Source organism: Melopsittacus undulatus, chromosome 1 (genome assembly GCF_012275295.1).
Source record: "Melopsittacus undulatus isolate bMelUnd1 chromosome 1, bMelUnd1.mat.Z, whole genome shotgun sequence".
Lineage (NCBI taxonomy): Eukaryota > Metazoa > Chordata > Aves > Psittaciformes > Psittaculidae > Melopsittacus > Melopsittacus undulatus.
In genome coordinates this window covers 133916510-133943943 of record NC_047527.1, presented here as the reverse complement: position 1 = coordinate 133943943, position 27434 = coordinate 133916510, and the positions used below count along the sequence as shown (strand labels likewise).

The window sequence follows — 27434 nt, the reverse complement described above, 5'->3', positions numbered from 1 at the left end:
ATGAATATCAGAGGAGTTGCTGTGCCTGCACATAGACCCTCTGGAATTCAGGGGCAGAAAGTTTGTGCTGAATATTGTTTGGACCCAGATTCCCAAAGTTGTCAGAGGGGCAGCTGAGGTACAGGGTGGTGGCTGCATCTTGGCTAAGGACAAGGCTGAAAGAGAAGGCCGATGTACTTTGCTAAAATGCAGACGTAAATATCCGTGTATATTCTATAGGCTGTGAGAGCACAGAGTGCTGAGCAGAACAAAACCAATCTTATTTTTTTTTCCTGTGCTGAACTGGCCACATGGTCACTAACAGTTGAGAGCTGGGTCTGGTATTTCACATAAGCTTTGCATATGCTGTTGTGATCATGACTACACATCTTGAGGTGGGGGGCAGGCAGGATGGACATGCCACCTTTAATAATAGTCATGTTTTCCAATGTCTTTAGAGCTACTTATGTCTATTGTTAGATTCAGATCCCACATCTATAAGCTTTTTATTAAAAATTTTCTGGAAAATTTTATCTTCCCACACTGTAGGCCTTTTCATATGAAGATATGCTTCCGGTCCCATTGGCAGGACCTTATTAGCAGCATCCAGAAGGCCTCCCAGCAGGAAAGCTGTGAGCCCTGAAGCTGTAGCTTTTACATATATAGCCATTCCCTGCTCTCCTTCCACCTTTTGAGGCCTGTAAGATCTTCCTGTGTATTGTTTTTAGGATTATGTTGCCTAAGGGTAGTAAACTGAGGGATAAATCAAAGGCATTTTGTGATCATCAAAATTTATAATCATCACTTTATTACATATTTGAGCAGGGTTAAAATAACAATTCAATTTTAATTTAAAGGGGAGATGGGGGAGTATATAAAGAATACTATTTTTTGTGTAATTATCTAGTAAACAACAATGTGCAAGACTGCACAGCTTGAACAATTAGTAAGGAATACAATCTTGTCTCAGTGTTTTCAGTACGTTCTTGTCTCTTTTGCAGGTCCTGAATTAATTTCAGTATTTCTGAGTTATTCAGTGTTACCAGCCCCAAACGTAAAATAAGTTATAATACTGGCATACAATTTTAAAGGCATAGCAATAGTAATTTAGAGTATCTCTTCCTCATTCTTTAGTTTCCTACATTTTCTGACATGCCAAACTGGTCTTGTTCGTAAGCCATTCTTCTGAGACTGTAAAACTGAAGACTTCTGCTTAAATGAAAACCAAATTGCTCAGTTAACTGCTGAAACTTAGATGAAGAGAAGAAAAAGGTTTTTTTCAATCTCATTATGAAGTTGAAAGCTCTGGCAAAATTATTTAAGATTCTTTCCATGCTTTAATACCTTTCTTTAATGGTGAAGGATAAGATGTGGAGTCTTAATAAAAACTTATTTATTTAAAATCATCACAGCATCCACTGTGGCTCGGCTTTGCAATAGCCATAAGATCCTCTGTACAACTCTGTAAATCATGGAATCATAGAATAGTTAGGGTTGGAAAGCACCTTAAGATCATCTAGTTCCAACCCCCCTGCCATGGGCAGGGACACCTCACACTAAACCATATCACCCAAGGCTCTGTCCAACCTGGCCTTTAACACTGCCAGGGATGGAGCATTCACAACCTCCCTGGGCAACCCATTCCAGTGCCTCACCATCCTTACAGTAAAGAATTTCTTCCTTATATCCAGTCTAAACTTCCCCTGTTTAAGTTTCAACCCATTACTCCTTGTCCTGTCACTACAGTCCCTAATGAGTAGTCCCTCACCAGCATCTCTATAGCCCCTCTTCAAATACTGGAAGGCTGCTATGAGGTCTCCACGCAGCCTTCTCTTCTCCAGGCTGAACAGCCCCAACTTTCTCAGCCTGTCTTCATATGAGAGGTGCTCCAGTCCCCTGGCTGAATAGCAACCCAAGCAGCAGGCATGCAGAAGTCATACTGGGATGAGGCGGGTGTTTGCACTTTCAAGGACAATTTAAAACCAGAAATCATTAAATAAGCCTCCTTCAGATTCTAAAACGTGATTTTAACTCAGAAGTATAAATGTTAAACTAGTGGCCAGTGAGAGGCTTTGTGAGGGTTGTTTTGGTCATGTATAATGGAACTGATATGCTTTTGGAGAAAAGGGAAATCAAAGAACACAGCAATGTATTTCCATTAGAAGACTGGGTATATACTGTAAAGATGCTAAAAATATTCCCATTGTGGGCTTTACCTCTTCCTGATGAGTGACACAACCAAGCGCCAAGACTGCATAATGTCTGACCATAAGGCATTTGGATCCAGGTTTTGAGAGACTAGCAGAAATCATACATGCAGGTGCAGGTCCCAGTTCTGAGCTTATATTTCATGTTTTGTTGAGTCTGGATCTAGAGTTTTGGAGAAAGTGAGGCAGGCTCTGAGCATCTTAAAGTAGTTTAAAATCACAGTCTGGCTCTGCATTTCTGTGACAGACATCATAAAGTATTTTTGTTCTGGATCCTATATGATCTTTACTAAAGCCTCTTGCTTCCAATCTAGTATTCTAAAGAGGCCTATTAATTTTGTAAAAGGCTCTGCTTTATCAGTTGATTTTCTATGGTTCTAGTTGTCACTCTGCTGTCTGTTTTCCTATATGTCATCTTTCCTCCCTCCTTTAGTTGGGTATGTGTTTGAAGTTAGTTTTAAAGGAATAAAATTATACCTGTTTATTTACATAGCAGCTGTCAAAACATGATACATCCAAAAGTAAGCACACAGAAAAGAGTTCATCCCCTGGTTTACTATCTTGAAATTGCAGGGACTTGGGTTTTCTAAACCCTTCTCCTTTTTATGAGTAATGATTAAAAGGAAAAAAAAAAAAGCCCTGTCAGGAGCACAAAACCTCTAAGTGACTGTCACACTGGTGTCACTTGCTAAAGCCATGTAATAGGTTTGTGGGAATGACTTTCGGAAGAAAGAACCATCTCTGTGTTTTTCAGTGGGAACTCAGCATAGGAAAGCTGTAGCTTAATTTCTTATGGTGTTTTCTTGGCATCAGTTCTATCTCCTCAGCTCTTAACTCAGGTCAAAAGAAAGGGCTATTTTGTTTTGTGGTATTTTTGTAAGAGTGTAAAGTAAAATCTTAACAGTGTTTTTCTTTTTAATATTGGGAGCATAATAAGGTCGCTTAAGAAAAAGAAAGCCAACCAGTAAGCCTGGGACGGCTCTCATTTCTTTAACAGCTACATAGTGTGTGCAGCTGAGAGCTGCCAGTTGGATCCTTGCAGGGGAGAAAACACTTTAGTTTGTTTGGTTTGTATATGGAATAACATTTTTCTTGCCTTGCAATACTTGTTTGTCATCACTCCCCCTTTGTGTTTATGTTCTGCTTGGAAATAGTCTCTGTGCTGTATATGCATTTGCCAGGATGTGCACATAAACAATGTTCCATTATGGCCCCCTCTGCATACTCCTTATTTACACCATATACATTCAGCAGTAAACACATTGAGGAATGACAGAGAGCAAACTCTTCTAGGCCCCTTTTTTCGGTTAGTCCAGACTTTCTGCCATATGCTTGCTGAGGTCCCACTTCTATTCATGTTTTTATTAGGTAGAAAAAAAAGTGTCCAGACTTCCAACAAAGCAGCTTTTGTGTTCTCTGTCAAAAAAAATCTTCTCCTATGAAATGTTGATAGAAGTACCCAGAGCCCTTGTGGGGGTGCAGAGTCTGAATAGGCCCATGGTGAAGGCACCGAGGGGAGCACAGGGGAGCTGGGGTAAAACTTTAGCTTCTTGCGTGCCATGAACGATTTTCACTTCTTTTTCTCTGGTTTCCCATTTAGCAACCAGGGTTGTACCCCTCATCCTGATACTTGTTACAGAGGCAATGTTTTTAGAGTGTGAAAGGCTTTCACAATTTTAGCTGGAAGAGAGACACAAAATACTGTATAGCATAGCATAAAATGGAAGTTTGACTTGGAATACATGCTGGTTAGTAAAACTATAGAACCATGTTAAAAAAAAAGTTTTACAGTGGCATAAATCATTTGTAGTCACTCTGCACTTAAAAATAGTCAGATCAGATCTTTTTCTCATTGATTTTGTATTTGGTTAATGATTCCAGTCCCGAGACCACAAAGCTATGTGAGATGTAAAAGATACAGGAGAATATCTTTAACCTCTACATTTAAACTATGTATTTCTTTTGACATTGAAATACTGCAATGACCTAGTAATGTTTTTCAATGTATTAATTTTTGCTGATGTACAAAAATATCACAGAAGAGCTGATTCGTACTTATTACACATGGTATTGCATAAATTTCTTCCTAATTAAAAAGCTTCTAAATTCTGAATAATCAATTTATGAAGGCATATGGTTTTGACAAATTATGCATTTAATTTCTAAAGATTTATTCAAAATTTGACCTGCAGCTAGTTAATTATGGCTATAGTACTGATACAGTAGTACTGGAGATTGATATAATCGTATGGTTGCAAATTTATTTGGATATCGCCAACCTTAGTAGCAGAACATGAGAATACACCTATATTTTGCAGGAAGGAATTAATTTAATGAAGAACATAAATATTTCATAGGTGCGTATGAAAAGGTACTTTCAATAGAGCATAAGCATAGCGAGTGTAGTCCTTCAAGTTTTACTCTTTTAGAGGCTGCATTTCCAATGGCATCAGTGGTAGTTTTACATGAATAATATGAATTTAAGAAAAAAAATCCGTAATGAGAAATGAAATTGATTCTTGCTCATTCATTTTCAAAATATTTCCGAAATACCTCTTTTTGGCCTCATCGCCCATCCACTACCTTGATACTCTTAGTTTTATAAAGTCAGCAGCTAAGTTATTCAAGAAGAGCTTTTAAGATATCCTGCAACCCAAATTAAACAATATGATTTAAAATTATATCTTTCTATCCCATCTAGATTTACAGGTGGTCTATGAGAACCATACAAAGAAAATACAGATGAACTTTTAGAGTCTGAAATGTTCAGATAAGTGAGAGTAACTTGACCATGTAGGTAGTCTTTCTAATAACATGGAACAGTTACCTATAAAAGCAATTGAGAAAAAAACCAAACAAATAAACAACAAACTTAACAAGGTTCTCTGTATTATTAGAGCAGATCAGTTTCTGGTTCTTCTGATTAATCCTAGCCTTAATCAGTGGCCAGGAGCTGCTACTGAGTAGTGAATATCCTTCATTAAGAGATGCTGGGAGGTGGGCATTACACCTGTGTCCCCTTATGTGAGAATGGTGGGTGAGGGAAGAGGAGCAGACTTGGATCAAGGCTTTTCTCCTCTTAACTTTCTACTGAGAGGGTCCCTGGGTCTTAGAGAGGAAAGGAAGGGTATTGTCTTATCCTGCTCGTTTGAAATAGGCAGTGTCAGTGGTGCCTGCACTTTCTGGCCTTGGTTAGTGTCTTCAGTACTGTGAATCCAGTTTTGGGTGCGTAAAGAAGAAATGAGACAGACAGTTCTCCCTTGCTGTGACCAGAAGATGGTCAGAAATAAGTGTATCTCACATCAGCCTGATCTCTTATTTTCTCAGCTGGAAACCTAGTAGTTCCACAGTGCACTACAATGCACAGTTGCGGCTCACGGTAGCAAAGTGTGGCTGTACAAAGTGCATCCTGAGTGAGGATGTGTGCCCTTTCTCCTCCCCAGGGTCCATCTCAGGCTCTCACAAAGGCATAAACTAATAGGCCTGAATTATAACATTTTTAAAACAGAGAGCTTTAGGAGTCTTTGACCTAAATTTTGACATTTGTAGATACAAACTTTGTTATTTCTGATAAGTAGGAGAACAGGAACAGTATTAATGCTAATTGTATATAATATTTGTACTTACATTTAATGTACACACACACAAATTAAAGCAGTTCTAAAAATAAAATAGGAAAATTGCTGTAATGAAGTAAATTGAGATTCTTATGTAATTACTTGATGACAGTAATTAGGACAATTAGGAAAAAAAATAGTATTATAAGATTGCAAGGGTGTATAAGTTTACAGGAGTCAGCCTGTACAGTTTTGGATGAAAGCAACACATTCTCTGATGGTGAGAATTTCTATTCTAGATCAGTTACTACCCCTACCAGCTTCAGTAATTATCTAGACATGGGTGAATTTGGGTGAAAGAGACCATTGGTACTTGATAAATGCAGTCCATATAGAATCCCTGCAGATTAAGCATAAACCATTTTATGAAAATTATATTGTTTTTTACATGTCACAACATCTGATGATACAAAATATGATTTAGACTGACCTGACCTCCCTGCATGCTGTTCTTTGTACCATCAGTATCCCATTGTGAGTCAGATAACTTTTCTTTTACCCTAGTAGCACTTGACTCATTTTTTTTCCTGATATTTGCAAACCTATGGAATAATTCTGAAGCAGGAGGAAGAAAATGTCTCTTAAATCATGCCAGATGTGTTAACTGGGAAAGGGTTAATCTGCCCTCAGGAGTTGCTATGTAACTGAACCCTGCTGGGAGAGTCAGAGTTTCCAGCCAATGAGACTTAGCCCGACAATACAATGCATCTCTCTTGTGTTTCTAACATGTTGTCAGTTACTGAAGTTTTTCTGAACTGGAATTACACTCCTGCTCCTTTCATAGTCTCCCGCTGAGTCTTAAATTATTGTATTCCACACCAAAGTTAGAAAATAACAGTACAATGACATGCATTTATCCCTGGAAATGTTACTTTGGACAGCTTTGAGTAGTGTGTAGAAAGATCTCTTGTGCACCAAAACTAGGAAACTTGTAAAAGATGAGATTTCCCAAACAAGTTGAGGGTAGCATGCCTTGGTTTGCTCTCAGTCCTCCAGAAAGCTTTCTCCTGTCTTTCTTTTCTCACCTGTGTGTGCATCCTTCAACACATTTGCTTAACAGAAAAAATGGCTAAATATCTCAGTCTTAAGCTGTTCCTTCCTGCCTAAGGTATTTCAAGAAGCTAGTATTGATTTTCCTTGCTTCCTGATTAGACGCTCTCTTTAGCAATTCCTCTGCTCTAAGGCCACTCAAGACCTGAGGGCTGAAGCATGAATTCTTTAATTTCTCCTAGAAGAGCCAAGTCTGTTTTCTCAAAGTCTCACAGCTCAGTCAAAGCCTCTGTGGTTGTGCCAATGTATTTGTATGGAAGAGGTGGCACTCCTGAGGGTTTTGGTTTTCTTTTTTCCTGGAGGAGATCCACCCACAGTCCCTTTGAAAGCTACTGAGAAGATGAGGGAGAGGCTAAGCTTGGCTTGTAAAAACACTACTTAGGAATCCCTGCTTTGGCTGTTGGGTTCTCTTAGGAAGCAAGAGGATGAAGTGGTATTTGTCAGCATGTTGTTCCATTCTCAGTAAGAATTACTTCACATTGATATGTGTGCCTTATTTTTTCCAGTGAGATTCTGCCTGATAATTTGCTTTGGCAGAGCTCTCAGCCTTTCTTACACGCCTGTGCGGTCCTACCTCTGAGTGACATAATGTTCCTGTGTTGCTCAGCTAGCAGAATAGGCTTGAGTATCTGTGGTGTGCACTTGTGTACTCTCAGTAAGTCTGTTTAAAAAACAACCAACCAAACAGGTTTTTGATAAATTTAGGAATCCAGCAGGTGGACCTTAAACTTTAAGTCGTTAAGTAACATGCATTCAGTAACTTGTCATTTAGTCTAGTCACTTAGGATCTGGTTGTAAGTAACACAATGCTGTGCTTTTCTAAGGAGAATTCCAACACATTTCTCAGAATTGGGAGTGTGCACATGCCTCATCCTTGTTACTAAACCTCCTGTGAGTTGAGGCTTACTTTCCCCATCCATCAGTCTCAGTAATTCCTTGAAGAAGTTGGGCCACAACCCTGTCTTCTGGCATACCCTTTGGGATACTTCATGCCAAAGATAATGGATGAATACAGCAAGGGCAGGATTTCAGAACCACTTTTGTGAAAGAAAGAGTTTACATGCACTTGTTCTTATTTGCATGTCCCTGTATAGGTGAAATCTGTTCTTCTGGTAGCCTGATGAGAATATGTGGAAAATCAGTGTCCCATGAATGAGAAGCCTATTTTTAAGGCATTTGCCCCAAACTGTGGATAGATTAAAAGTAATGGGGTTTTTTTCAGAGTGATGGCAAGGTCTGTGCAGAATTGTTCAGTCAAGAAGGCTCAAGATATCAAAATGAAGAGTTTTGGTCTGGTTTATACAAAGCAGAATTGATAGTTTTATAGACTGTAAAGCCTGATATGCATTACTTGCTCAGAGACCACATTGCACATCCTCCACTATGTGCAGCACAGAAAGGTCCTGTGAGGGCAAAAAACTCATGATACTTCACAACTGCTGAGCAATATTCTGCTGACCACCACAGTCTGTAACTGCACCCCAGCTCTGTAAGTCCTCTTTGATTAAAGCATGTGTGTCAGTCATGATTTCATAAGTATAGCCATATGTCTGGACAATATCCCTTCTGCGGCCCAATACGGGAGTTTTGCAGATCAAAAATATGGGAATTTCCAGATGAATTTACTCATATAGGACTAGCTTAATGAAGCAGGTTGAGACCACACAGGTTTTTCGTTGTGGACTTAAATTGCATAAATCAAGTAGAATTTGAGGAATGCACCAAAGAACAATCTGTTAGGTACATTCTAGTAGAGTTTGGAAATCTGTAAACATCTTGCATACTGCCATTGCTTGTTCTGAATCCAGCCCAGCCTGATTTTTGCTGAGATCTTGTCTACTTTTGACTGTTACATTGGTATAACAATGTTGGGTGAGAAGGCAATCTGACAGAGTTGTACCTGCAACAGCTCAGTCATGGAGAGTTATTGTAGCATGAAAGGGATATACAGACTCCCTTACCTACTCAGCAGTAGTTACATTATGATAACCCGTATGCTTGTAAAACTGCCCCTGTTAACAAAGTTTACTTTTCAGTCTAGTCAATATAGTTACAGTGATAACAATGATCCTGAGATGAGAGGACATGTGCCCTTAGTTAATTCACACAGTGTCGATGGCACATGCTACAAAAGAGAAGGGATGCTGATTTGCCAAATACATATATCAATTTCTAGGTAATCGTGCCTCATTTACAGTAAGAATTTGTGCATGCTGTACCCCAAACTGAAAATACATCTGCATGTTGAAATAAAAGTGGGATTGAACAGTGTGCTAGGGCAACAGGCAGAGCAGAGGTGTTGTCATAATGACCATCATTATCAGTGGATTTCAGGTGGTGTCACCACATTGTTATTCTTATTATCCCTGCTAGCCAGGTAGCTATGCCAGTGCATTTCCAGTCATTCCTTTATTCTGCTTTTTAAGATGCCCACAGATAGGATACTGGACTGTTCTTTCAGTGTTTGATGTAGGTTTGGGAACTAGTTAAACAGGAATTGGATTTGCATGAATATATGTGTCAAGCTGCCAAGCTGTAGATCTATTGCAGTTTACACTAATGGCATAACCCAATCCAATCTTTATTAGGCTTTATGTGACCAGAAGTCTGCACAAGTGTGTTTCTGGCTGTTGCTGGTCTCTGGGATCCCTCTGTGTAGGTTGTCCCTGCAGCAGTGCAGGAACACAAGCCCTAAATGCTGCTTAAGTCTGTCTTAAGTTAAACAAGGTTTAAGCAATGTTTAGTCTTTGTTGGGATGTATGTCTGCACTGAGTTGTAGTTCCAGTTACTTCTTGGTAACTTTGGTCTTTTGCTGGAAAAAAAATAGGGCTAATTTTCCATTAAGATTTTAAACTGCCATTAGTGAACCTCTAGAAATACTGTTGTCTCAGTTTCTATTCTGATTCTGGATACAACTACGGGTTGTAAGTTCTCTCTGTTTGGAACTCAATTTATTCTGCATTTTATTCACTTACACACTGTGAGGCACCTTTCAGGATTTCAGAACATCAGGAAATGCTATCCTTTTATTAGGCAACTCTTGCCTTCCCCTGTCCCCTCCTTAAAAAAAGACAGAAACAAAACAGTTACTCAAATAGCCTTTTGGAATCTCTGTTTTCTTTTTAATGGAGCTCTGTGCTCTTTCACCTTCAGCCAATATACTACACCTATATGCATATTCAGCACATAGGAAACTTTATTGTTAGAAGTAGTATTCTCTACAGTTAAATACTGAATATTATTACTTGCTCTTCTGCTCTTTCCTACATGTTGCTTCTACTTATACTTTATAGATCTCACATCCCTCATTTTCCCAGGATTATATAATGCAATGTGTCAGTGCCATGCATGGCACTCCAGTTACCTCAGGATTTTCATTATAACTCAATGTTTTGAGGGATTTATAGGCTAGCAGTGAAAGTCTCTTTTCTTGGCTAAACCTTGAAACAAGAGTTTCTGGTCATTTAAAAAGAAAACAAAATGAAGCAAACTTTTTTCTTTTCCTCCCTTTCCATTTAGCAGTGGTGTTTGCACTGCAGGATCTTCCTAAAGAGCAAGTATAGAGTCAGTATGTAGGCATTTTTTAATGTAATAATGCTTTTTCTTTGTATGTACTTCAAAAATGGACGTCATCCGCTCTTCAGGCGCATGATGCCAACCTTTCTGGAGCCTACAGCAGTCCGCCTTTGGTGCCTCAGGTGCAGTTTGGTCTGTGTTTTCCTCTATTTGCAACATGGATGAGTTCTACAGTGTTTTTAAAAATAAACTTATCCTTCTTTGTCTCACAGCCCATTAACTTGCTACCTCCTTCTGTGTCATTTGGGTTGATCACAATCCAAAAAGTCATGGAATGTATGTGAATATCTAGAACATCCGGGCTATTTAAAAAAAAAAAATGGAAAAGATGTTAAATCTCGTGCTTTAATGCTTAACTGATTTGTTGTTACAGAACAGGCTGTTAGAGGACCTGTGGGTGAGTTGCACTCTGCCAATCACTAGGGATTCCTGTATTTTGCTTAGATCTAGTAGCAGTCACTCTTAGAAATGGATTGCTGAACCATATACACTTCCAGTTTTATCATTTAGGGCAGTTCTCTTCCCCTGGCTCTGGGCCAAAGGAGTGTACAATGCAGTTTGGATTCTAAGAAATGTGGTCATGTGCTCAAGTTTGTGGAGATGAATTATTTTTATAGCCTTTAAGTTAAGCAATCAGCTTTAAAGGCATCTTTACGAATACATACCCACTGATTAAAACAGACAAAAAGTCTTTATCACTAAGTGGCTTGCAGACTGGCTGCATGCCTGAGTTCTGGGTTTGGAGATGACTAACTGTTTCTCCCATCTAAAATATTATACTGCTCTGCACTGAATAGTCTTTTGCCAGTTGCTGTTATACTTCAGGCCTGAAGTAACTCTTCCTGTTACGTGCAGATTCCTGTTTCAGTCATTGTGACCTGTGCATAAGTAGCATATAGCAGTCAGAAAACCCCCCTTTTTGACTTAATTTCACTGTAAAATTCATACTTTTCCATGTCGTTTGTGCCATTTCGTGCCAGTAATTTTACTGTTTTCTTCAGGGCAATTCTTGCTCAGTATTGATACCCATTTCCCCAAGACTACCTTGGAGCTTTAAATATTCAGCAATTCTCTTGCAACTCAGTGATTTTCTTTCCCATAATCTTTTGACATCATTCATGTGCTTAAGATGCAAGGAAAACATCCATCTACACTAAAAAATAGATGTAGTGCGGGGGGATTCAGGTCTTCAGATTTTGAAACCCTGGATAGCTACTTGGAGGGGGGTGAGGAACATACCAAGGCCAACAAGTACTGTTTCATGTTAACATCTATTCTCAATGAAGAGGTAAAAATCAAAGCCTCTGTGTGTGAGGCAGGGTTAGTGAACTGCCAGTGATTCTCCCAGCAACTGACACAAAGGAATCTGTGAGTATCAAAGCTGAGGCAGCAAGCTTAGTGTCAGCTCTTGCCTAGGGAGTAGAAGAAAACATCACTTTGTCTCTGCTTTCACTGCTTAAACACAAACATCATTCACTAGTAACCATTTACTCTGCTGTCAAAACTGTTTCAAGAGAGTGCTACATTTGATTAATAGTAAAATGCATGCAAAAAAAAAGTCTGCTGCCCCTGAAGTATTTCATTTGGGAGAATTTTTGCATGTAATACTTAATTTTTCCATCCTATAAATATGTCTGTAATATTCCAGGAATATTTTGTTCCTTGTAGTAAAGTAGTTTTTGTTAGAGAGCCCAGTGCACTCATCCTAATTCCAGTTAATGCTCTCTTTCTCTTGGTGAAGCGTATTACGGCATGCTCACTCTCTTGTATTAACAAAAAAGTGACCAGCACAAACATGTGTGCAGTACATGATTCATAGTGCTGCTTTCTGAATTGTCCAGTGGGTAATTTTAGTACAAAAACCAGAGAAACAGATGTAGACCCTAAACCTTGGCTGTAAATTTTTGTTTTATGATTATGGGTTTCAAATGTGTTATGTCACACTGACAGATATACAGTAACACCAGAGGAAATAGATTTCTGACTTGAACTTTTGCTTTTTATTTCACTTGTGGCTAAGAATATGTTTATTGTAAAGTTTCTGCCATCGTAGTCTGAGAGAAAACAGATCAAAGCGGTGATGTGAAATCACAATTTCTTTACACAGATAAAGTGGAAGATATTGGAGAGCTGTTGCCTACTCACACCTCTAAGGGAGCTGGGTAGGCATTTAAAGTATGTGGCAACACTTAATGTTTCATTGCATTGAATTAGAGGGCTACTAGTTATCACAATAATCATGGTTAATCCTGATCTAAACTAGAAAATACCCCATTTTATGAATGTAGCTTTTCCTGATAATCTAAGAAAAACAAGTACCATGCTTGAAATATGAGATACATAAATTACTGTATTGTAGAAATAGTATGTGAGCAAACCATGAGGCTATTTGAAGGATTTGTTAATTGCGTGTGGTTTTAGTAATAAGTATAAGCATTAGCACAACTATTATTTGTCATAGAACATGAGAGCTACCTGGCTCATTTAGAGACAGTGAGAAAAAGCCATCCTTTTCAATTCACACACAGTAAGTAGGGTGTGACTTCCTGACATTCACTTTCAGAAGTTGCCAGTCTACATGTTGAGGTAAAATGGGCAGGTTTTATGTTTAAATACAATATGCTAATGGATAAACATAACTGTATTTCTGTTTATCTGATTTTGTTTATTTTGTCTCACATGGGCAATATGTTTTTTCTTGGCATAAGCTTAAATTGTTCCAAGAGCCTTGGTCTTTACAAAATGCTGTTTTCTCCCTAAGCTGGAGGCTGACAAAACATACTGTGTTGTATGTCATCCATTCCAGTTATTTTTGTGGCAATACATTATACAGATTCCAAACTTCTCGTGCATCCTGTGTTATCTAGTTAGAAAATAGTGCCTTTTAATTTAGCTTTGCTACTGAAACCAAAACTGTAGCAACGTGGCCAGCTGAGTTTGGAACAAGATTTTACCTGCTTTTCTGCTTGCCTTTTTGACACAGCGAATGCTGCTTGCTGGGCTGAAATGGTTTAAACAACACTTCCCTGAAGGATGGCTTTTTCAGTAAGTGTGTGCTGTGCATCACTTTTGGCTTACAGAGTGCAGGGGCTTCTTCAGCTGGGGGAGAACACCCCAGTGGACTGAGACAGTCCTTAAAAAGATGCTATTGAACTCCAGCATTTATAACTCTTCTGCCTGGAGGGAAGCCGGGAAGAGAGGCTGCCTGCTGCAGGGACAGCCAGAGCTCTCCCCTCAGAGGGGGAGGAGGCTAAGTAAGAAAAGCTTTTGGTTTTATCTCTTCACGTGAATTTGCTCCCAGATTGGAGCAGGTCTTTTTGCTGGCCACTGGTTTTCAGTGTGGGTGTATCAGTTTCAGGGAACAAGTGTGCGCTGTGTGGAGGGTTTTGTTGTGTTTTGGTTTCTTATTGAATTCCCGAACATGTGTAAAAGTTTTGTTAATACAATCAGCAGGCACTGTCAGAGAGCTTTCGGTTCATCAAAGGGCTTTTTGTGGAGAGCGGGCACTGCATGCATTCAAGTGGCTGTGCAGGTCCCACAATGAGTCTCTCGCTGGTGTGTCTTTACAGTCATCAGTTGTGTGCCATGTCTGCACATAGCATCCCCTGCTCTGCCTGACTCCCGTCTTGGGCTTACAGGCAGTAATTAAGGGGTTTGTTTCCCAGTTCCTGAACCCCAGCTAGCTTTGGGATGCTTCTCAGTGCCTCGGGAAACCTGGCTCTGGACTGGTGCTCAGTCCACCAGGGCTCAGGCAGCTTGACTCATTTGCTTAAAATGAAAGTGTGCACGTGGTTGTTGAGCTCATGTGCTTTCCAGTGGGCTGGGGGAGTGTTTCTAGGCTGTTGGTTTTTATTAGTAAAGTGTCCATAGGAGTAGGGATTGGTGGAGGTCTCGATGGAGTCTTTGTGAGCAGGACATTGCAGAAAGTGCTTATCTACCTGGAAGGCACAGGGCTACCTGCTGGATTGATGCAAATGGTGCATAGCACAATCCCTGGGAAGGCCTTGACAGGTAGTCCTGCCATGGGGGGGAGCTGCCGGCAGCGTGGTTTTGCGGAGACCTCAGTGGTTGTTTTGGTGGGAGTTAGCCCCCCATGCCTTCAAACTGGCTGTGAAGGGCAGCCATGATCTGCCCTCCCAGCACCCTGGTGTGGGTCCTGTTCCCCAGGCACCTGCTCGTGGCCTTTCTGCCCTCCCGGGGATCTGGGGCTCATTAGCCCTCTGAAAGCTGATACAACCCCTCCAGGGCCACACGACCGACACCAGCCCCTCTCTGCTAATCAGAGACAGGCAGGACCCACCGGCGGCTGGGCTGGGGAGCAGAGGCTGCCTCTGAGCTGAATGGTGAGGACAGGTTCTCCTGGGCAATGGCGCCTGCCAAATTTGGCCCATTGGGGAGACCTGGAATTTAGAAGCCAGGGTTAAGGGATGAAAGATGGACCTGACCCCCCCACACACCCGAGGAGGGAGTGGCCTGTGAGGTCTCTGCCAGGAGTCGGGCTGGCACCAGCCGTGTCTCAGCTGATGGAACTGAGCAGGGCTCCGTTAGGCTGTGAGGGTGCTCTGAGTCCAGTCCTGCCACTGCGTTGTTGAAGTGAAGCCCAAAGCTTTGATACAGCAGCAGACGTCTGCACCTCACTCATGGCCTCTCTGCTAAAGAAAGGAATGGGACGGCGGGGAGGGGGGCCCGCACAGAAGTTTTAGCAGATTGAGCTTCATTCTCTCCAACGTCCAAAAAACATCACTGCCTCAATCCCCACCTCCATTCCCCTCCTCCTCTGCCTTTTGGTTGCTTTGGGGTTTTGGGACTTTATAATTTTGGGTCTGTTTGCAAGTTGGCTGCCGGTCCGCGCCCGCCGCGGCCGTGCCCGCTCAGCAGCAGCGGGGCGGCTCTGGCAGCGCTGGGGCTAGCCTTTGCCTGCCCGCCCGCCCGCCTGCTTTCGCCTGCCTGCTTGTTTGCAGGGCTGCTGGGAGTTGTGAAGGCGTGTGAGAATCCTGGGAGCTGGTGATGTCAGACCGCTTGGGTCATTTGAAGGTTAGCAGCCTGGGAAGGGTTCACGGAAAGTTCACTCGCATATATTAGGCAATTCAATCTTTCATTCCCTGTGACACAAGTAGTAGGAAGTGAGCTGTTCAGAGGCAGAAGCATCTATTCACAGCCGAGGGGGATCCCGAGTCCCTGCCGGAGCTGTTTTATCCTGGGGAGGCGGGTGATCGGCACAACGCGGGACACGGCACACACCCGGCGAGCGCCTGAGGAGTGGGACTGAGTCTAAAGAGATTTTGGGGGGAAATTCGTAAGAACTAAAACTTGGAATGCCGCTTGCTTCCCCCCATCTTGCTGGATTGGCTGGGCAGTCTGGAAAATGGTAAATGATCATTTGGATCAATTACAGGCTTTTAGCTGTGTTGTCTGTCATAATTCATGATTCTGGTCTGGGAAAAAGACCAACAGCCTACGTGCCAAAAAAGGGGCAGAGTTTGATGGAGTTGGGTGTACTTTTATGTGCCATTTTCCTCTACACCTAGAGGAAAGCACTTTTGCAGGCATTCTGTGCAGGGGGAATCATGTTTGACTGTATGGATGTTCTAGCAGTGAGCCCTGCTCAGATGCTGGATTTCTACACTGCGAGTCCGTCTTCCTGCATGCTCCAGGAGAAGGCTCTCAAAGCATGCTTCAGTGGATTGGCACAAACAGAGTGGCAACACCGACACAGTGCTCAATGTAGGTCCCAACTGTTATTTTTCCAATTTAAAGCTGCTGTTATTATTATTGTTGTTGTTGTTATTGTGTATTTGAAACATAAACATTTTTAATTAAGCACAGGGATGATGGGGGGGAGGGAGGTTTTGTGTGAAATGTGGTTTGCAAGCTTTTTTTCTCCTTTTGTCAAGAAAGAAAAAAGCAAAGAAGCACCAGGCTGCTTTTTGTTTATCCCTTCTCATGTAGCATATTGATCCTAACAACAGTTGTGGAGCCAAGCAGGAACATATAAAATTATGATGTAATACAGCAAATAACTCGCAAAACTCCAACGAGTGAAGGACAAATTTACATAACATCTCTGTGGTAGTTTTTTTTTCTGTGCCTCCTTAATCTAATTTTATCGCACCTCTAATAATCTAGATGCGTGTTGTCTCAAAGTGCATTTTAGCAGAGCAGCCAAGCAATTAAAATACTGCTCTGAACAGTTCTTGAAAAGGCATGGAATTGCATTGGGTAGATGCCATTCCAAAAATCAGACAGTAGTTTTAAGTTTCCTAAGAAAAGGCAATATTTCTTTGTACTGACCTTGCTGCCACCTTTCCTCTTCACTTTGTTGCTCTAAGAAGTTGCTGTTTTGCTAGAAAACTACTTACTGTGAACACCCTTTGAGTTTCACCATCAATTATTTCTATACCTTGAGATTCAGGCAGCGTCGCACTGGTAACAGAGGAGGGAGAGTTAGTGGCAGGACACTTCTGAAAATGCATTATTGTATTAGAGGGTCTTGTTTTGTTGCTGAAGTACATAGATGGTTAACAATGGCAGTATTTTATCACCTCCGCTTAAAGTTTGAGAAATGACAAAAAGTGCCAGAAAGCATCACGTTATACAGCTTATAAAAGCTTGCAGGATGCTTCACTGCTCTGACGGTGATGTAGATAAATGACTTGGCTATCTATCAAAACGTTTTTAGCACACTCGCAGGCACTTCAGTACACCATTAACTGTGTAATTCTTTTTGAAACTGTTCTGCAGGACGTTAAAATGTTACCTAGGAATTAAATAGTTTTTCCTTCAGTACAGTTTATTTCAAAGGAATGGAGGGCGGAACGTAAAAAAAATGTTTTGTGAAAGTGTTTTTCACTGTGCTTAAAAGTTTTCAGTCACCGTATGACGTTTGTGTGGGTTGAGTAATGAAAAGAGAATTGTAAAACTCAGTGACTACCAGCCTACCACACTGCAAATGTTTTGATGTCTTTACAACTAAAATGAGCTGTGAAGTTCAACATGGGATGTTTATTTTCTCCGTGCTATTTTCAAAATGCTTCAAACAAGATACAAAACAAAGTTTTTACTTCAAAATGTTTCTACCTATGGAGAGCTTCAGTTAGGGGAAACAAAAAAAAAAAAAACCCAAACAGATGTTTTAACAAAAAGGTATTTTCCTCCTTCCATAGTTTAAATGTTAGTATAACTTCAGTGGTGATGTTGCGGAACTTGGAATTAAATAAACTTCTGGAGTAGGAGGCATATGCTGTTGTTAGAAAGCTTACATTTGCAAAATGTTCTTTAAGTAACTTCTGGCTTCAAAATGCCCTGCTCATTCTCTTGTATGTTGTTAATACCTAGAAGCAGGATTCTTAAAAACAAAATATATGGTGCTTGTTCTTGGGCAAGTTAAACATAGGATTACCCTTATCAGAATGGAATGAGTGGTAAATATGTCATTTGCCTAGGGTCTGTGATAAGAGACAAGTGTTGATAGCAGCAGTTTAGTTAATCAAAGAACTCGTATTAACAAGAGTAAATAAAAAATACAGGAAAATGCATTCAGGAATCCAGTCTTGTAACTTTGTAAGCAATAGGATTAATCTTCACTGCATGGGAATTTAAAATCAGGCTGAAACCTGAATCATAATACATTGGCTGTAATTTGAACTGTGAAAGTTAATGGTATATAAATGTGGAAAAGCAGTTTAGTTAAGGTCCAAATGAATAATTCTCTTTGATTTCTAGAAAAAAGCTTTGGTTTTAATTTTAATGAAAGTGTAAGCACCTCATGTGTATAGCTGAATACATGTAAGTGGATTATAAAACACTAAAATTCTCTCAACGTGTAAGATTTTATCTTGCATCTCATAAAAATAATGACAAAACCAGAATTTCTGTGGTGCAGAAAACTTTTAATGGTTTAAAGGTTGCTCCAGTGCTTGTAAATACAAAGATAGCAATGTTTAACATTAACTTGAGTGTTTCCTGATTCTCTATTTTTATGAAGACCTCTGTAATTTAATTCAATGTAATTGTAGCCAAATTTTGAAAGTGCTAGACATCTGACAGATTTTTTGGTCTAGTTTGTTGTTTTATTTTTGGCTCTGCCATAAATGCAGGACACCTGCAGCTATTGCTTTAGGCCTTAGAAATATTGCTTTGATAGAAATGTGATTGTAGAGTAAATAGTAAATGGTTGTTGAGGGAATAATACATGGATAGTGCAGACTCTGAACAGGCCAGTAACAATCCCAGACAGCATCAGGGTTTCAGCTCAGATGCTGGCAGAAGTGGCGATTGCAGGGTTTAGAGCGGAATGCTTTAGGTCTCCAACTTCAGTACATCTTCAGTATGTTAATCCCATTATGATTCACTAATCAAGCACAATCCTGCAGCATCACGAATTTGCTAGTCCATGAGGGTCTGCAAAGTAAAAATAGAGGGTAAGGCACAACACACACGACCTTAACTTGTGTGGCATTTTTTTCCTACTGCCTGTGGGAGGAAAAACCTGCTATGGGTTTGCAATGCAAACGTTAGCCAATGTATGTTGCAAAATGTGTTAAGAGCACACACAGAAATACCCAGTTTTATGCTCTGTATGTTTTATGTGATATTAGATATTGTGAATTTAAAAGGAAATTATTTGTTTGCAAAGAAATGTTAAATGTGAAGAAATACTCAGAAATGGGAGTAGAATCGTCTGCATATTCTCACACCTTTTCTCATAAGATAAAAATCAGGCCAGTAATCAAATCAGACAAGAATAGTTCTTATGACAACAAAATAATAAATATTGCAAGAATGAGCAATTCAGACTTTTTTCAAGTAAGGTAGAATTTTCTACTCCCTCATAGTGCAGCAGCAGCACATATTGAGAGAAAAATAGTAACTTTTGGTGAAACGTGAGCTAAATAAATACTGCTGAAGTGGGACAGGCCATGAGAGAGGATCTGCAAGGACTGGTGATTTGGCCTTAGAAAAGCCTATTAAAAAACATCTTCATTAGTCTTCATTAATTAAACAGGCAAAAAAACCAAATCAGCAGGCCCCAAACAAGAGTAAGTTTGGCAGCATGTAGTGTTTCAGCTAATTATATCAAGTAGAAAACTACTGCCCTACTGCGTGTTGTTAGACTTAGAAGAATAAGAAATTTGATGAATGCAAAAGTTATGGATATGGCAGCAGAACATAATAGGATGTCAAGGCTCGCACAGTATACAGTTCTTATTTCACTTTGGTGGGAAGTGTTTTCCTGGAGACCATCTAGCAGGTAGTCGCTGTCAGAAAGTTCACGAAGACTGACTCTAGAAGGCGTGCCTTTTCCTTCTGAATTTGGATTATTGCAACTCTTGGGTCAGGTTCTTGTTCCCTGCAAGCACTGGAAACATCTGTGCTCAACAGAAAAAAAAAGCTCAGTACTTAATTTTCTTTCATCTTTCTGAATTTAAAAACAAACAATTTGAAGTGAAGAACTTGTAATCTGCATTCCCAAGTATCAGATTGCTGCAGGTGTGTTTGCTAGTGCCCAGAAGGCAAGATCTGCTTGAACCAGGCTATTTTCTTTAAAGTTCATCTATAAACTTACAGCTAAATCATTTGGACTGATTTGCTCAGGGATACAGTCTTTGTTTAAATTTTTATACTCTTAGCTTAATACCCTGAAATATGTGATGAGGAGAGTTTATTTCTGATCCCCTTCATTTAAAAAAAAAAAAAAAAAAAGCTTATTTTTCTTCCAGATTAATTGAAATGAGAACAACTGTTCTCTAGGTGGACCCTGATGCAGTCAGCCTGTATCAGGAAAATGCTGCTGGCACAGGAAAACTGTAATGGACATACACCACTGTCAAAAACTCCAGCAAAAAAGATGAGAGGTGTTTGCTGGTGAAGTCCGAGTGGGTAAGCATAGAGGAAAAGCAATGTATCTTTGCGTGACTCCCTGCTTGCCTAATGAGTCTGTGCAGCCAAGGTGCAACTTGTCAAAACAAAGCCAGGCTGTCCTGGTGCTGCTTTGCCTCCAAGAGGGTTATGGTGAAGTTAAGGAGTTGAAAGAGAGAGATAATGTTTCAGACAGTGAAGTTAGTCATCCTCACGTCCAGTTAAATCCCTGCTTACTGCTGAGCTGTCTTCCTTAACCATGTGTGTGTCATGCCTGCACCAGGCTCGATGGAGAGAGAGGTGCCCCGGTTGGCGGTTATGCTTCCACCTCTCCTAAGCATCCTAAGTGACTGTTTTTGTCCAGGTCTAATTTATATACTGTCCTTTACACAGGCGATGAAGTGCGGCTGTGTTACACAGCCAGCATTGCGATCTGGGAGCGGGGTTGTGAAAAAGACATTGTACTCAGGACTGCTGTCTGCCACGGTCTGCTGCGCCGTGCCCCATCCTATTGAGACCTCAAAAGCAGAGCACAGCTACCATGAGTTGTGAGATCTGTTTGGCCATGAGGAACAGTGCTGGTATGCGTGCGAGTAGGGGGGAGCATCCCTCTCCCCCTCACAGTTTCTGCCTTAGGGGGCTGGCAGCAGCCTCCGAGCAGCAAATCTACAGAGGTGGGCGGCTGGGGCCAAATTAGCTGTGGTTTCAGAAGGCTTTCCAGAGCTTTGCTAGGCTGTAGCAGGCAGCCCCATGAGGAAGGATATCAGTTGATGCATAAAATGGCCAAGGAGCTTCGGTAAATAGACTTTACCCTTCAAATCCAGAGGTCCTGGCAGCGGCTGTGTGGGAGGGTGGGGTTGTACTTTTCCCCTTCCTGTACTTGGACACTTTTGATTATCCAGACTTTCTGGGACTGAGCAGGGCTGCTAATAACAAAGCCTGCATAATATAATTGCCTAAATAGGCCTATTGTCCTTTTCAAGTCACTGTGCTGTGAAATCTTTCAACTTTTTGCTGAAAATGTTGCATCTAACGTTTAGATGGCGTAGTGACTACGGCAAGGAGATCTGTTTCCCTCATTTCTCATTGCTGTGTGGTTGAGAAGCTGATTATATTCCTGCCCCCTATTGATATTTAGTCCTTTTGGGAAGCAAATATTTTAGCCCCTTCTGGCAGGGAAAACTGCCAAAAGTAATAGGCCTGGAAATACAAAGCTATGATTGATTCTGACCTTTGCTCACGTGCATGAAGTCTGTCCCCATGCACTGTGACCCATGCCACTTCTTGCTGAAATCCAAGCCTTTTCAAACCAAATGGAACCATGAAAATACAAGCCACAAAATGCTCAAAACTATTCTAAAGTAACAGAATAATCATTTTCTCTGTACTGCAAGAAACGGTATAGGCAGGAGGGCAGCAAAGCTGGATTTTCTAGCAGGCAAACCAAGAGTAATGTCTTTCATCTGCTGCTGCCTTTTTATGAGAACCATATTCTAGGTACAAAATAAACAAACTGGTATCATGTGGAAATGATTCTTCTGTGCACTTTTTCAGTCACAGTAATCTTAGCTGTTCCTCTTAATTGTAATCAGCAAACAACTTTCAACCAAAAACATGGGGTTTAAGTCGTCTCTTTAAAAATAATCTAAGGTTTGGGATTTTATTATCTGTCTTTGCATGAGCAAATACGTTTCAAAAGTTAAGAATGTCAGAAACAGTAGCCTAAAGTTAGCATCCTAAATCCACATTTCATGGCTTCATTTCCAAATATGCTGAGCATCTAGGAGATCCCTCAGCACTTTAAAAAGCAGGCAACATATTGAAATGACCAAATGTTATTTAGAACCTTAATTTAATGTTAACAATTTTTAAAAGACTTCCCCACTGTCCCCAAGCTGTATGAAAAAGTAATTAAATGACAGAGTTCAGAACATTAACAGTGCAAACAGAGACACTTATAAGACAAAGTAGGACTTTGCTTATGAAAACATTACTCTTTCTATAAATTTACAAGTCAGCTGAGGTTTTGTCCTTGTATTTTGTCTGCCTTGGATTTCCCTGATTCTCTGTTTGCTTCCTTGCATTAAAGTCTACTCATCACTTATTTATCTGAGTGGTTTCAAACTCGTGGTAGTATAGATTTTAATAGCAAAATTATCTCTTCATATACTCTCTCATCATTAGCAGCTGCTCAGGGTTGATTCCCAGTGGCAGCAGATTAATATGATTGTGGTCACTGTGCATTGTGCTTATTTTGAGGAGGAGAAAAGAGGGAAAAAATCTAGCTTCCTTCAGCTCATTTTAGTAATCTGAATAGGAGTGGAGAACTTGCATCATATGATGGGGCAGTTCACAGCAGCTCACCAGCATGGGGTCCCTGTGTGAGAACCTCCCTTGTACATGACAATCTGATAAGGATATCATGTGGTTTGGAAACACATTCCCACAATGTTCACTTCTTTGTCCTTTTATTTAGGAGTGGGTAGGAAAAAAGCTTTTTAGCAAACTAATGCCAGCCCTTATATAACTGACCCCACTTTCTTTTAGTGTCCTGTTTGAGCCTTACAGTTTCTTCAAGTACTGTTGTTAAGAGAGATGGAAATATAATCCAGCAAGTCTGTGTAAAGAATCTTGGACACAGAGTGTATAATACACCTTTGTTCCAGTCGGACAAGGTGATTTTTCTTTCCCATGCTTATACCATATATAAACCGAATATTGCAAAACTATGTAAGTTAAATATACACATGCAAGTGACACTTGTATAGCTTTAACAGGTTAAAGCTTGAATGAGTATTTATAAATTCTCAGAGTGTTCTGGATCTTCACCACTAAGGGCATGGTGTTAAAGTCCATCCATAGTTTGGAGGGATTTCCGTTTTATGCACTTCCAGTGACTTACATTTTACCCTCTAAGTGCACCCCCTAAGAAAAAGAGCAGAGAAATGTCTGGCAACAAAGAGGTTTTTTTTAGCAGAGCTTAGTTTCTTTTAGTGGTTTGCAGGATCTCTTTCCATTGAACCCTAATATTTTTCTCTAGGCTCATGTTGTATTTTTAGCAAGGCTCTTTGAACAATAAAATGACAAATTAAGTATATTTTTGTCTTTTAGACAAAAGCACTTAAATGTACTCAACCCTCAATCCTGTATTTTAATAAGAGTTTCAGACACAGAGTGGTTGTATGAGTGAGCCTTTGGTGTTATGTATTTACCAGTACTTTTTTGAAATACCAGAAAAAGCTCATGCCATTGTGCTGGATATTCAGCACAATGAGTATGCATCGTTTCTTTTTAGAAATAAAGAAGGATCATTCTCCTTTTAAAGATACATAGCAGAGGTGTGGAGCAATTAAACAAGTTGCCAGTGTTGCACCAACCAGGGAAATCTACTACAGTCTGATTTAACTCAGAATTCCTTCAATCCTAGAAAGCCATTTGTGCCTGTAAGGTACAAACAGTGGAAGGAATGGTTCCATTAAAATTAATTAATTAAATAAATAAAACCAATAAACCCCAAGACACACAAAAAAAACAACATGAAAATACACACACACACAAATCCAAACAACAGTCAAGTAATAAAAAATCTCTCAAATCCTATGATTTTTAAATGTGAATGCAGCTTGAGGTTGAGTGGTCATTGGCTCATGTGGTCCTTTCTGCCAAGCTGGCTGCACAGCAGCACATCACATAGAAGTGTGTATCTTCTCTTTGCCCACGAGACTTTGCTGTCATCTTTGTGGTCTTGTACCAGCATCACTCCTCTGCCAGCTGATGACCAACACCATGAGGATTCCCAGGTCTCTGCATGATACATGGAGGTAACAGCATCTGAGTTGCTTTAAATATTTTGCTTCTTTGCAAATCCTGATCTGGGATAGAGCTGTTGAGGTGCAGTGCAGCTGTACTCTGGCTTTCAGAGGTCTTGGGGCTTCATGCCCCCAGTGCTATTGCTCAAAGACCGTCTTCTGCCAGAGTTCAGAACAGGGAGCAGGCTCCTCTTCAGCTCACTTCTCTGGGTCTGCCCAGTGCCTTTTTAATTCCACACCTTGTACCCCAAATCCCACCATGCAGAGCGGCGTTGCCTGTCTTTCCAAGACTGAGCATTCACTCGCACACCAAGGAAAAGGAGCTAGGAAACTGTGTCACAGTGCCATCTGGCGATACCTGCCCAAACCTTCCTTTGGCAAGGGCTGCAGCCGCCGAGGCAGCTGATCCGCAGATAGGTGCTTTCCCCAGGACCCTGGTTCGGGTGCAGGGAAATGCCTGTGCACCCCAGACGCCTACTCTCTGGGGCATTTTTGCACAGCTCTCTAGGTTACTCTAATCCTTTACAAACCTTCCCTTCCTAGCAAAGAGCATAGATCCACCGATATGCTTTTTTGGCCTGGGGCACAAGTCAGAGGACTGGCTAAAAAAGTCAGGCATGTGTGACCTTTCTCGTTGTTGAGATAAGGTCCTGAGGGGAAGATTGTTTGTGGTTTTTTTTAAGCAGTTGTTCATACTTCCGTCTTTCAGCTTTCGGTCTGAGGAGATTTTTCTTCCCACCCCCATTTTTCAGGGTATTCCTTTGCATTGCTTTGCTGTTGGGTTTCCTCTTTTCATTTGAGGAAGAAATTTTAGTAGTTACTGGATCAGGTTATATGTCAAATCCTCCTTAGTGGCTAGCAGAAAGTCTTGGAAACCAGTCTTCCTCAAAGATCCATCTGTTTCACTCCAGACTTTGAACATTAAGATGTAGAATGTAGAACAAATGGCAAATCTCCTGTGTCTTTCAGATACTTCTTCGAAGTGTCTTTGATGAAGGAGCTAACAGAGGAATATACTTCTCCCTGGTCCTCATCCCCAGTGAAGCTCAGACTTTCTCTTTTTAGAGAGCATATTCTGGCTGTGTTTTTCTAGTTGCACATGTCATCGAATGCTATGCAGGTTAGGTATGTGGGTATTGCTACATTCACTTCTCTGAGACCACGCCAAGAAGGATCCATGATCCCTCTGGAGTTTCAGAAGGAAGCCTTTGGCTGCCTGCAAGAAGTCAGAGCTGACTCATATCCTTCTGTGCTTTTGGGGGGTTTTGGGGGAGGTTCTTTTGTTTTATTTTTTTTGTTTGGTTCTTTGGTTGTTTTCTTTTACCTCCCCTTATCCAAATCCTTTCCTTTCTTTGTGTTTTGGAGAGGTCCTGCAAGTCTTCATGGTTGAAGCACAAGCTATGTGTTAGGAAGTGCTGCATGTCTGGAGGCGGTTTGGGAAAATAGTTGTGCCCCTCTCCCTGAAATGGAGTCTCGTATGAACGCTGCAATTGTTCACAGGGCCTGCTTTCACCTCTACAAGAATGTGAAAGCAGAGCTTGGTTACACTGATACTGCCCAGTGACACTGTGTTTTGCTTCTGCTAACCTTAATTTCTGTGTAAGAACAAGAATCTACTCTGACGAGAAGAGGTGAGGAAGAATGACGCAATTAAATGAGATTAAATCAGAGTATCGGTTTCCCTGGAACACATATTTGGCTCTTTGCCGATGATCTTTTCCCCGTTTTTCATATAAACACATATTCTCACATGATAACTCTTTTTGAAATATTAATGCTTCCAGGGCTGCATTACCTTTGTTTCTTCATCAAAGTCCATTACTATGAAAAGGCTGCTGTTCCTTAGGCTGTTTCAGCTTCAAAAGAATTTTAGGGCCTGGTCTATTGGAAAGCTCGGGGGTATAATTAGTGAAAATGGAAATAGATGCAAGAGAAATTTAGTTCCTGATGTTTTAATTTAGTGTAGTACTGCCATGTGTTGTTGAAGAGGATTCTTAAAGGCAAACATAATTATTTCATTATGGTCTTCAGAATGCTTTCATTGGTCTTAATGACAAGAAGCTGCATGAGGAGTCATACATTTTAATTAGGACTTCTTATATTTACATCAGATAAATAACAAATAATTGATGAAAAACAAAGTCTTCTGAATGGATGATTTCACACAGAGCTCTGGTTACAGTTTAATGATAAAACATTTCTCTTATTGCTTTGCATTTTAATTATCTAGAATTATTACTCTAACAAAGATCTCAAAATACTGTTATTTCCATGCATTTCATTAGATTCACAACTAGTTTATATGACTTCGAAGCTGAGAAAGGTGTTTTTAACATACATCGTTTACAATCAGTTTCCAGCACTATTAAGTTCACTTTGCTTTCATTTCTTACATTCAGATGCCTACTTTTTTTTCTTCCCCTGGCAATAGACTCTCCAATAAAAGCCAGTGGGAAGAGGAGTCAGACCTTTTCCTGTGTCCAGTTCCCTACATAGGGGCAAATCCTGCAGTTGTTTCCATCCCAAAACTGCCGTAGAGGTTGAGCAAGTATGAAATTGTAGGTCGTGTAGTGGAATTTTCTAAGGAAAACTTTGATGCCTTTTTGTCACCAGCTTAGTTGAAAGTTGTACTCTGAAATCTCTTTGATTTATTATGGAAATCTTATCAATACCCTTTTACAATTGTGTGTATGCTTTCAGATGCATTTAAAATACCTGTATTTTTTTTCTTTTCTTTACTGCTGTTATTGGATGCTTTATGATATGAGGATAAATTATTTTAGAGTTTCTCCTACTTGCAAAGGCCTTTTATGTTTGCAAGCTCTCCAGCCTTTCATTTTTTGTAACAATGTATTTCACATGATTCATTCCTGCGAGTATACAGAACGCTAATTGTTGTTATTGATTTTAAATTTCACAACCATTACAAGTAACGCAGATTAGTGGCAGATAAAGAGTAATAATCCATGGAGTTCTGGAAGTGTTTCATGTTTGTCTGTAGTACTTTATGTGATCAATAGTAACTGCCCCATTGAAACTAACTGCTGTATCAAATAACGGTAAATCAAATGAATGTGCTTACAGATTATTTATTGAAAGCTTTAATTGTTCACTGGGGCCCTGCTTATCCCAGGAAACAATAGAAGGCAGTGATCAGGCAGACTGCTTTGCAAATGCCAGGGGTACCAGCAAACAATGGGGTGTCCTTCCTGCCTCCCTGGTGTGAGAGCTTTCCAAAATGTGCCCTGTCCTGCTGTACTGGAATTGCGCATTGGGACTGTAAATTGGTAAGAGGTTAGTATTCTTAGAGAGCATTTCTTGAGTTCTTAGGTTACCCT

The 27434-nt window shown here is 40.4% G+C and overlaps 1 protein-coding gene across 4 annotated transcripts in view; it reads left to right on the top strand.

Annotated features, from left to right (window-relative positions):
* RARB (retinoic acid receptor beta) overlaps nucleotides 1-27434 on the top strand; it is a 327709-nt gene that overhangs the window by 218137 nt on the left and 82138 nt on the right. The window contains exon 1 of one of the 4 annotated variants that reach the window (XM_005152833.3): nucleotides 15546-16153. The exons of the other annotated variants lie outside the window; for them this stretch is intronic. Within the exon in view, the coding sequence (XP_005152890.1) occupies nucleotides 15997-16153 (157 nt within the window). The 5' untranslated portion in view covers nucleotides 15546-15996. Of the gene's footprint in view, nucleotides 1-15545; nucleotides 16154-27434 lie in introns of those variants that run through there. 4 annotated transcript variants of the gene reach the window in all.